Here is a 12,046-nt window from a genome sequence, read left to right on the forward strand (position 1 = left end):
AGTTCTCTTCTTCCCATTCCAGTCCAGGGTCTGCCATAGCACTACATGGCTCTGATATGAGGCAGCAGCTGGGACAAATAGATCCCTCCTAACACCTCTTCCACGTGGGTGGCTGAGAGGCTAGATCACTGGTTAATGGGTGCTCCATCAGGAGAAAAGACCCTGAGTGGGATTCTTGGCTCCATCTGGAGTCAAGTGAGAGTCTGTTAATGAAAGCAATAGGACCAGTCCCAGTTTCACAGGGACAGGTAGCCTGACACCAGCCCCGCTGCCCCTTTGCTAGCACCAGTCCAGCTCCCTCAGTATGAACAGCAATGGGAGCCCTAACGGGGAGGAGCCACCACACAGTCTAACCTTATTGAGAGCAGGTCTAATTGATACACAGAGGCAGCAGCTGGTAGGGAAGTTCTGAAAAGATTTTCTAGTACAGACTGGGGTCTTGAAGGCCTGGAAATCAACAGGAGCAAAGGGAAGGCTCATGAGTCAACTAACACTATGGGCAGCAGGTCTATTCCACAACAGGAGCCCCAGGGCAGTGCAGGGAGCCTACAGATGAATTCCCTCTCTGCCCTAGAGCGAGCATAACTCCTGCTCTGAGCAGAGACCAGACAGACTGCAAACTGACAGAGACCACACATGCAGGCATGCGTGTGGGACAGCATTGCCATGCTCTCCCCACTGACACCCTGCCCAGCAGTGCAAAGGCTGTTGGGGAAAGCCACTGAATGGAATCACTCGTGATTTACCACTCCTTTCAGTGACTGTGCTGATGATAATTAGGGAAAGGTTTTAAGGCCTTTCAGCCTCCCCCATACACACAGATGCTGATCACCACAACACCCCCTCTTGCCGCTGTCCGTGCAAGTGCAACACACCGAAGGTGACTCATACGCTGGGAAATGGAAACATGCATCTTCCCACCAGCCATCACTGCAGTGAGCTCCACTCAGCCCTCTGCCCACAGCAGCCCACACACCAGGGCGTGGAGCCAATGCCTCAGCTATGCACTGGGCACTTGGCAACAATGCAGCAAATGCTCTTGCATACATTTAAAACTCCAGACCCTTTGCTTTTCCTTAGCATCCAGCTCTTTGTACCGCTCAGTACCATGAAATCTGATTCAAAACTCACAGGGGACTTTGCCAGCATTCGACATATGCACACCCCAGAAACGTCCGGGATGTTCGGGCTGGCAACAAGCTCACTTTGACAATAGTATTTCTACCCCAGGAATGTGATCAGCAGCATCCTAGGGTCTCAAACACGAGAGCCGAGCACAAGACCCCCAACAAACCCTCTACTAGTGCTGAGTGTCAGGTGGGAACTGCAGTATCCTCCAATTCACAGGCATCTCATAAACACAGTCACTGGTTCCAGGCACTCACTACTGAACCCCAAGCAGGAAAGGGGTTGCTCCCTACAGAGACCTGAGGCTGGGTGCAGCAGGTACCTACTCACTTAGGAGAGAGGGATCCTTAAGAACATTTGGGCTTATTTCACACACAAGAGACAGCCTCAGCTCCCTCCCCCTTGCCTGCATCCCCTTGGAACTGGGAATGCAGCAGCTAAAGCTGGTTGTCTGAGTGCAGGACTGCGAGTCAAGACACCTGGATTTTAGTCCCAGCTCTGCCTCTGGCTTGCGGCATGACCTTGGCTAGGGCCCTTTCCTACTCTGTGCTCATCCTTGCATCTGTAGCACAGGGATAAGGACAATGACCTGCCTCCAAGGGGGCTGAGAGGAGGCATTTGCTCATGTTTGTAAAGTGCTTTGAAGGTGGGAAAGATAAACACTCTGTCTGGTTAGCTAGCATCTAGCAGAAGGGACAAGGGTGCCTGGCTCATGAGCCCAACCTAAGCAGCAGCACTTGTGACTTCCAAGGAGACAGTTCCTTCTTAAGACAGGAAGATGCCTGTGAAGCAGGCTGGGATGCAGAGGGAAAGAGAGAGTTTCCTATTTCTCCAGCACACCAATTCACCCAGTCAGCTGATCTCGTCCCCCAATCACTTATTCTGGCATTACAAGGAGCCAGCTGCTCGCAGAGGAAAAGCTGAAATCACAAGCTTTTTGGGGCAGGGATCGTGTCTCATTGTGTTTGTAAGAACCCAACACTCTGGCCACAACTGCAGTGCACTATCCAAGCAGGAGAGGCCTCGCCCCCTTCCAAATCTAAACATCTAGCAGCTGGTGCTTTAAACGTTAGCTCTTCCTGCCCTGGGAGTGCAAGTCCAACCCCACTGTCATTCCGTATGGCTGCAAACAAACAGGCAACTGGGGAAGAACTAGCCACCTCAGCTGCACTCGGACTTCTCTGCAGAGCGCTTGAGGAAAGGGCACCCAACCCCGGAGCCCACTCTCAGGCTCAGGGAGAACACTGGGTTTGGGGACAGCCACTTGTTCAACAGACTCAAGGCTATAAAGGTAGAAGAGCCAACACACCTTGCCCAAGAGTGAATGGAGGAGGCGCAAGGAGAGAAGCAAGGATACCCCATCTGGAAACACCTGCTTTGTTTCCCAGCTGGCTCTGTCCAGGGTGAGCTGCCTTTCCTGGCCCTTCAGTTACCGCCTCCATCAGCTACCTCGGCAGCCACTGGACTAGGCATGCTCCCGCAGAGCTGTCCCTTTAATGCCACGGACGGTGCCTCTGGAGAGCAGCTGCCTTCAGGCCTGCCTCTAAGTGCCAGTGTAAGGCTCCGAGTGGGGCCAGAGACAGGTGCTGGGAAAGCATGTCAGGAAATCACTCGGCATTCATTCAATTCTTGGGGACAGGCTCTAAGTGAGGTGTAACGGATCAGCATCCTCCTCCTCCACAACACACTTATGCCTGACTCCAGGAAGACACTCGTAAGCTTTTCCCCACTCAGAACAGAGCAGTGCTTTCCGGGAGAGGCCCTGGGATCCTGGCCTCAGGGCCCTTTCTACCGCTTTCCACACAGCAGGCATTCAAAGGCAGCTCTGCCTCCCTGAAGGCTGCTTGTTCAGTACCCCTCCCCTGTTCTTCTCCATCAACATGGATTTAATCACTCGCCACAGAGAACAGGGCAAAACTCCCCAGCCCCCCTCCTTGACAATGCTTGGTACCTTTGGGCTGGGAGTTGTACACCGCAAACATGTTGATAGCCATGAGCTGCAGCATACGGGTGCTTCCGATGGGAGGGGGGCTGTGCTTCAGCAGCACCTGGAACTCCCTCAGGACCTCCTCTATCACGGAAGGGAACGTTTCCATCCTGCAGACAGAAAGAGATCAACAGGAATGCTTGCACCAAGACCTCGGGGCACAGAGAGATAGCAACACAACCCATCCGTTTCAGGAGGGGACAGAGGGAGACCCTCACAGCTCTTGCATGTCTGGGATAGCCACCCCACCCATCAGCTGCAGGGGAGCAGCAGGCCATGGAGTGCTGGAGCTGGCAGACAGAATGGAGAAGTCAGCCTGACCCACACCCATGGAGTCGGGGGCAACTGACTTTGTAAATATCATCTGTTTGAGAGAGCCACTTCCTGCTGAGGAAAGTGCTCCCAGTGTGCGGGCTCTGTCATGCTGGCCCTAGCCCCCTGGTCATACGGCGGGCAATGAGGGTCCTCCATATTACCTAGCACCAGAACACTGGCAGTGTGTCTCATCTGTGAGAGCCCCAGCTTGGCCACGGGAGAGGGATGTGGGGTCCCCTGCAGATTAACAGTCTCATTTAGATGCTGGTAGTCACTGTACGAAAACCAGTGTCAAAACCACAGCTGTTTCCTGAAACATACACAGCTACTATCGCTCATCAAGAGGGACTAGCCACCAGATGCAATGCCACAGCTTTAAGCAAGGCATCCTTTCAACACCAAAGGCCTTAGCAGTTACAGGCACCTTCATCCAAGGAAATCTGACACATTTATGCTGCTCTTCATTTAGTATCACTCTTTATATAGCCCCAAAAGGGTGCTAGCTGTTTTACAGCCCTGAGTAAGACAGATCCCTGCCTCTAAAGGATTCAAAAACTAATGGCAGACAGATACGTGGGGCAGACGCATTCTCCCAGTCCCTGCTCAATCCATCAGCACTGCCTCTTCTCTGCTTCTTCAGGGGACGTCTACTAGAGGATATTTCCATAGATTCCATGACCATCTAGTCTGACCTCCTGTATAACACAGGCCAGAGTACTTCCCCACACGAATTCCCAGGGCAGTTCCTTTAGAAAAACATCCAATCTTGATTTAAAGATTGCCAGTGATGGAGAATCTACCACAACCCTTGGTCAACTGTTCCAGTGGTTAATAACTCTCACCTTTAAAAATTTACACTTTATTTCCATTCTCAATTTCTTTACTTTCAGCTTCCAGCTGTTGGATCAGGTTAGACCAGCGGGTTTCAACCCGCGGGCTGCATATGGCCCAATTAGCACACAGCTGCGGCCCAGCTGTGTGCTAAAAAAATTCAAAATTTGCCGCTCTGGTCTGGCAGGGAGCAGGGCTGGCTGAGGAGGAGACTGCCTATTGCAGACTACACCTGTAATCCTGCCAGCAGAGGGCTGGTAGTGCCATAGGGCAGGGGACAGGAGAGAGGGTCTGTGGGTGGGGGCTCTGGGAACTAAGGGTTTGTCCCAGGTTTTAGGTGTGGCTCCGCTCCTGGCCCCCATTTTTGGGTCCTGGCTGCTGGTCCCACCAGGGGCTCCACTCCTAACCCCCTCCTCGGGGTCCCGGCTGCTGCCTGGCCCTGCGGGTCAGAGTCTGGGTCCAGGCTTTTGCCCAGGCCCGTGCCGTGAGGTCTGGGTCCCAGCTCTTGCCCTGCACTGCAGGGTTCAGGTCTGGGTTCCTGCTCCTGCCTGGCCCTGCGCCGCAGGGTCCGGGTCCCTGCTCCTGCCTGGCCCCATGATCCGGGTCCTGCTCGGCCCCACGCAGCAGGATTTGGGGTCCAGCTGCCTGGACTGCACCCAGGGCTCCACACCTGGCCCTGCTCTGGGCAGGGGCGCTAGTCATAGGGCACTGTGGGCAGTTTTAGGGTGGAGGAGGGCTGCGGATCTCAACCTGCGTCCCACTTAACACATTGTGGGCCGCATTAACAGGTTGAGAACCACTGGGTTAGACCTTTCTCTGCTAGTGTGACAAAGCGGGACTGTTCTTAATGTTTCCTCTGAATAGTGTGGGGGTGCCTCAGTTTCCCCTTTGTAGTTCTTAAGTATCTAGGTGGTGGGATAAGGGTGTATGATCGTTGCAGAGCCCTAGAGGGCAGGTAAGTGCAGGGGTCTGGACACAGAGAATGGCTGACACCCTGTTTCCTGGCCTGGCCCTTCCCCCCTGCAAGATGAGAGCTAAAGGGGTTGGAGAACAAAGGAATCGGGTGCCCTCCTGGCCCAGGAAAGGGACAAAGCCCAGAGGAGGAGGGGCTGGAGAGAGTTTCAGTTTGGGGCTGGCTGGGGACATGGAGTGAAGTGCAGACATAGTTGTCTGGCTCTCTGCCCCTCAAAATGGACCCGGCTGAGGGGTCCTGTTCTCTGCACCTACAATCTCTGTATTAGACCATGTTCCTGTCGTCTAATAAACCTTCTGTTTTACTGGCTGGCTGAGAGTCACGTTTGACTGTGGAGTTGGGGGGCAGGACCCTCTGGCTTCCCCAGGACCCCGCCTGGGCGGACTCGTGGGGGGGGGGGGAAGCGCACGGAGGGGCAGAGAGGATGCTGAATGCTCCGAGATCAGACCCAGGAAGGTGGAAGTTGTGTGAGCTGTGTGTCCTGCAGACAGCCTGCTCACAGAAAGGAGACTTCCCCAGAGTCCTGATTGGCTTCGTAGGGAGCAGTTCCAGAGCATCGCCCGGGGACTTGGTGACAGCTAGACTGAAGAGCCTATTAGTAAATATTTGTTCCAATTGTAGACATTTATAGACTGTAATCAAATCACCCCGTAACCTTCTTTTTGCTGAACTAAACAGATCAAGCTCCGTGAATCTATGACTATACGGCAAATTTTCTAATCCTTTTAATCAGTCTCATGGCTCTTCTCTGATCCCCCTCCAATTTATTAGCAACTTTCTTGAACTGTGGGCACCAAAACTGTACGTAGTATTCCACCAGCAGTTGCACCAGTGCCAAACACAGAGGTAAAATAACCTCTCTTCCTTGAGAGTCCCCTGTTTTTGCTTCCAAAAGCATCGCATTAGCTCTTTTGGCCAAAACTTCACATGGGGAGCTCATGTTCAGCTAATTATCCACTATGACTCCAAAATCTTTTTCAGTCACTGCATCCCAGAATCCCCATTCCTGTAAGTATGGCTTACATTCTTTGGTCTTAAATGTGTACATTTACATTTAGCCATATTGAAATGCATATTGTTTGCTTGTGCCTAGTTTACAAAGCTATCCTGATCTTTCTGTATCAGTCACCTGTCCTCTTCATTGTTCACCACTCCCACAATTTTTGTGTCATCTGCAAACTTTCAGTGATGATTTTATCTTTTCATCCTGCTCATTGATAAAGATGTCGAGTAGTGTAGGACCAAGAATTGATCCCTGAGGGATTCCAGTAGAAACACACCTGCTCAGTGATGATGATTCCCTGTTTATAATTACATTTTCAGACCTGTCACTTAGCCAGCTTTTAATTCATTTAATATGGACCAAGTTAATTATATATATTTCTAGTTTTTTAAATCAAAATGTCATATGGTACCAAACCAAACCCCAGATAGTAGTTTAAGTATATTACATCAACATATTACCTTTATCAACCAAACTTGTAATCTCATCAAAAAAAGATATCAAGTTAGTTTGATAGATCCTATTTTCCATAAACCCATGTTCATTTTGTTAATTACATTACCCTCCTTTAATTATTTATTAACTGAGTCCTGAATCAACTGCTCCATTATCTTCCCTGGGATCAGTGTCAGGCTGACAGGTCTGTAATGACATGGTCATCCTGTTTACCCTTTTTAAATATTGGTACAACATTAGCTTTCTTCTAGTCTCCTGGAACTTCCCCAGTGTTCCAGAACTTACTGAGAATCAACATTAATGGTCCAGTGAGCTTCTCAGCCAGCTCTTTTAAAGATCTTGGATGCACATTATCTGAACCTGTTGATTTAAAAATGTCTAATTTCATTAGATTCTGTTAATATCTTCCAGAGATACTAGTGGACTGGAAAAAGTGTTACTCCCACCCTTACTGCTGAACTCCCCCAACAAACCCCACGCTGTTCTAGCAAGTGGTTCTGTCCTGGTGAAGAGCCAATGCCAGGGCAGTGTGCCGGGATGACCGCCAGTTCCAGTCAGTAGTGGCACAAGGCTCCAGTGTGCCCTTCCAGAGATGCACAGGAAAGCTGAAATCCATCCTGGGAAAAGCAGGGGCAGCCTCAGCATTAGAGCAGTTGAACGCAGGGGCCTCCAGGACATGCCCAGTTGTCACATTGAGCAAACGTAGTGATTTCCTTTATCCTCCCCCACTCAGATTCAGACCTTGCAATGTGAGAAGGCTCTAGGCTGGATGAATGGGATGCTTCTGGCTTCCCCAACATCCTTTCATGATTTTAGCTATTTATATCTGAAAATTCAGTATTGTAACTATAGGGGTCCTGACTCAAAAGGAGTTGTGGGGGTCACAAGGTTATTGTAGGGGGGTTTGCGTTACTACTACCCTTACTTCTGCACTGCCACTGCCAGCGATGCTGCCTTCAGAGCTGGGCAGCTGGAGAGCGGCAGCTGCTGGACGGGAGCCCAGCTGTGAAGGCAGAGCCACCAGCAGCAGCAGTGCGGAAGTAAGGGTGACATGGTGGGGTGTTACCACCCTTACTTCTGTGCTGTTGCCCGCAGAGCTGGGCCCTCAGTCAGCAGCCGCCACTCTCCAGCCGCCCAGCTCTGAAGGCAGCAGCGCAGAAGGGTGGCATGGTCTGGTATTGCCACCTTTACTTCTGCGCTGCTGCTGGCAGGGCGCTGCCTTCAGAGCTGGGTGCCAGCCAACAGCCACCGCTCTCAGGACGCCCAGCTCTGAAGGCAGCAGCGCAGAAGGGTGGCAATACTGTGACCGCCCCTAAAATAACCTTGCAGCCCCCCCGCAACTCACTTTTGGGTCAGGACCCCCAATTTGAGAAACACTGGTCTCCCCTGTGAAATCTGTACAGTATAGTGTAAAAGCACACAAAAGACCAGATTTCATGGTCCGTGATGCGTTTTTCATGGCCGTGAATTTGGTAGGGCCCTAATCATCACAGATCCAACAACATCCTCCAAGTGCAACCCATTCTACTTTTAAAGGCTGCGCTTCACGGTGCCTTTTAAAACCCAGTGCAACCCAGCGGCAGGACAGCCCATGCCCTCCGCACTGTCTGCAAAAGCAGCACAAAGCCATCCACTGCATCAAATACTGGCTGCTACAACAGCCCTGCTATTCTGTAGCCCTGCAGAATGCGGCTGGCCCCTTTCAGCACAGTCAAGCTGCTCCCCCTGGAAGAGGGAACGTTCCTGGTGTTTAAGAGCTAGGATTGTTTCTAAAGGCCTCCAGACTTCGATACAGTCTCATGTACCATGTATAACTCACCACAGAGCCAACATCCTGTGAGTGCAAAGAAGGCCCAGACCTCAGCACGGCAAAGGGCCCCTTTTTGCAGGGTGGATTTCTCCCCCATTTGTTCCTTTCTTACAAAAGGAAATGAACGTTATTGTCATGTTTGGACTCTGGAAGGCTCGAAGGAGTGAAGGCTTCATCAACCCAGGCAGCTGTGCTTTGATACTCTAGCACATCTGGTAGCACGTGTGGTAAGCCCATTGAGCTAAGAGTCCAGCAGGTTAGCAGTGAAGTGGAAGTCTTCACTGAACTGCCGGCCTTTGGTCTTTAGTGGTGAGACATTCTAATTAATGCCACAAAACACGGCCCATGCCATCCACATTTTAATGATTTAAGCACAAACAGTAGTTCTGATCTATTTTTCCCCATTCACCTATTTTAAGCACAGAAGCTGTTTAGCACCACCAGCTGATTTTCCTTCCCGGGGCTTGATATTACTTTCAAGTTTCCTTAATAAGAACAGCAGGGAGAGAGTCTGTCATTAAACATACTTGGATTTTTTTTAAATGGCTGTCCTGGGAAGTGACCTCCTAAAATGCTGCATCTTAATTTCATGAAAGTCTCAGGAGACAAATCTGCAAGCGATCACCACAACATCCCCATTAATCCATCCTGCTGGCAAGTGTTCAAACCATAACTCAGCCATGAGCACAGCCTCAGCAGAGCTCAGGACAGGCAGGTCCTTGGACACAATGCCCTCAGGCAGAGAAACACGATTCAGTTACTAAAAGTTCCATCTGCCCTTTTTTCTCCATCCAAGAGGACATCCAGTTCTTTGACTCCTCACTACAGGCCAGCATGCTGCCCACATTCAGATAAACAGACTCATGACACAGACTGGGATTCACATTGTTAGCCATGAGCAGCTCAAAGGGCTCTCTCTCCTCTGAATTAGCCAGAGTGGCTCATACTTTGCACTGAGATGGGAAGATCCTGAACTCCAACTTCAGCCAGCTTGGAATGTGAGCTCCTTGGGGCAGGAACTGCAGCTTTACACCAAGCCAAGCTCATTGCTAGTTTCTACATTACTACGAATGAAGACATCCTCCAGCCCATAAGACTGGGGAGGGCTTTCCAGGGAAGGGCTGAAAGACAGACCCTGGCTAAAGCAAGAAACTTCATTGCCTGAGTCAAAAGAATTTGCTATACCAGAAAGGACCATGAGCCAGTCAGACCAGTGCAGGGTTCTCTCAGGTGGCCTGTAACAAGTCTCAGTCTGGTAACTGGTAACAAATGGCCCTATCAGAGACTGCAGGAGCCATGGGAACCCTGGTTACAATACCACCCTCTAGGCCATGGGGAGGAAGAGAAGAGATGGAACATGCTGCTGAGCAGACAGCTCCCATACTAAAAGGTACATTACACACAGAGCAACTCAGGGTGTTTGGATTGAGAAACAGATCCCACCACAACACCAGACACTAAGTGAAGACACAAGCACTTAGCACCACAGGCACCTGACAGTAACAGGCCCATCTCAGATGACTCACAGAGACACCACGGGAAGGCTGCACTCGTGCTCCCTGGGTCAGACCCGAATCCCCCAGGCTGGGATCTCAGCCCAGGCCTGATCAGACTCGCTGTATTTCAAGGAGGGCCATCCAATTATTTGACACCCCATTATGACAGACACACTAAGAGCACTTTTTATAAATGAGCTCCCACTGCCAGGGTAGCGCTTAACCAACAGCCTCCAGGGAAAAGGAGCCGAAGTGACTACGGGATAGCGCTTGTCTCACCATTTCTGGACAGCAGGTCTGCAGTCAGAGGAACACAAATTCCTCAAGAAAAACACACCTGAGCAGTCAGTGAGACCCGAAGAAGCCAGGAGAGCAGCCTCTCTGCTGGATAAGAACGTGGTGGGCAAATCTGGGAACAGTCATACAGAGGAGAGGACTGGGAGATCTGGGAAATGCAAGGCAGCTCCTGGGAGTTCCAGAGCCCACAGGGCTGGGCCAGGCCTATACTCCGTCCCAGGGTCTGACAGGACACAGCCTCAAGGTGGGTGAGAAGAAAAAAAGCCCAAACAATAACCAGCACAGGACTGGAGGGCGGCTAAGGAGAAGAAGAACCAGGAGGCTAGGCCTGCAAGAATTCACACCCTGTGCCCTCAGTTACAAACACAGCCTAGTTGCTAACAATATTAAATTCCAAAAAGACTAGTAATGTAGGAAAATAAAATAAACATCCTGCACACTTACCCAATCCTGGTAAACAGCTTCCCATGGGCATGGAGAAAACTGAGGATGAACCTTTTGTTCAGCTGCATGGGAAAAAAAGAGGAGAAAACAATTAAACTCTCCCCGATTTCCTGTGAATTAACAGAGTCCCTGGTGAGAGAATAACCTGGCCTGGATACGGGGGGTGGGCATTGCAGATGGGAACCAAATGGACATGCCCAAACTCTCACAAACACTATGCACATAGGCACAGGGCAAGTGCCAAACAGCTGGAGCGTGAAGCCAGGGTGAGCAGGCTGGATGGACGCACAGCACCCTCTGCTGGCTACCGTGCCCAACTGCAGCGATCACAGCAACCAACTTCTACTGGACAATATACAAGATTAGACAGAAACAAAGCACCAGGGATGGTGCAGGTGATTTTACTGCATTGGGTGCATATTTATCCTGGACTCAGCTCAATGCTGGGAATCCTTGCGAAGCAGTAACTGCTACATAGCTGCTTCTGGTGCACTGCTCAAAACATCGCTCCCACTTACCTGAATAAAGCCCTCACATCTGCTAGCCCCATCTGAAATGAGGTCCCCGCTGGTTTCTCTCTTCACAAATAAGGGCAATTTTGCTATGTCCAGGCAAGAAAGATCTTTACCAGAGAGTCAGGGCAAACAAAGAAGAGGCTAGAGCAAGATAAATACAGTAAAAGCTGTGTTATCTGGCACTTTACCAACTGGAAAGCTCTAGAAACTAGCATTTCTGATAGGGTTTCCAGATCCGGGCGGTGCTCACCTTGGGTGGCTCCCCGCAAACGGCGACATGTCCCTGCTGCTCCTAGCCAGCACCCCCCATCCTCCCAACATGCTGGATAACAAAGCTTTTACTGTAACATGTTTACAGGCCTCTCTGATTCTGAGACCTAGGAGGGTATTTCTGGGAGGTGCCTGGGCTGTAGAAGAGACAGATGCCTTCCCTGGGCACTTCTCCTTCCATCCATGACCTGCTAGACAGGGAGCGATGTTTCTATGTCACTGTGGAATTGTTTTACAGGCAGCTCATGAGTTTAAAAATACAGACAATGAATTGATGGAATATACAGGGGTGTACTTGGTAGCCTTACCTACAAGATAAGCTGTCAGCATCCATACCTTATGAACAGAGGGTCACAGCCTGCCAGGCTGTAAAACACTGGGAGAAAAACTTTGAGGTGGGCTAAACTCCACAGGGCTTAAACATAACCTTTAGCTAAGTCTAGCCTCTAGAATGCATGTTATGATTTTTTTATATGTAACCAATTGTTCCATCATTCTACTGGCTTCTTCTTGAATCTCAA

At 50.5% G+C, this 12,046-nt stretch overlaps 1 protein-coding gene across 5 annotated transcripts in view; it reads right to left on the reverse strand.

Moving 5' to 3' along the window:
• The window catches only part of SMG6 (SMG6 nonsense mediated mRNA decay factor), a 158,824-nt gene that overhangs the window by 106,128 nt on the left and 40,650 nt on the right, over positions 1 to 12,046 (reverse strand). For all 5 annotated transcript variants that reach the window (XM_038375280.2, XM_038375278.2, XM_038375277.2 and 2 more), the window contains 2 exons: positions 10,741 to 10,802; positions 3,080 to 3,225 (listed from right to left, as the gene is read on the reverse strand). In XM_038375280.2, coding sequence (XP_038231208.1) covers positions 3,080 to 3,225; positions 10,741 to 10,802 — 208 coding nt within the window. The remainder of the gene's footprint in view (positions 1 to 3,079; positions 3,226 to 10,740; positions 10,803 to 12,046) is intronic.

This window comes from Dermochelys coriacea, chromosome 17, assembly GCF_009764565.3.
Source record: "Dermochelys coriacea isolate rDerCor1 chromosome 17, rDerCor1.pri.v4, whole genome shotgun sequence".
Taxonomy (NCBI): domain Eukaryota; kingdom Metazoa; phylum Chordata; order Testudines; family Dermochelyidae; genus Dermochelys; species Dermochelys coriacea.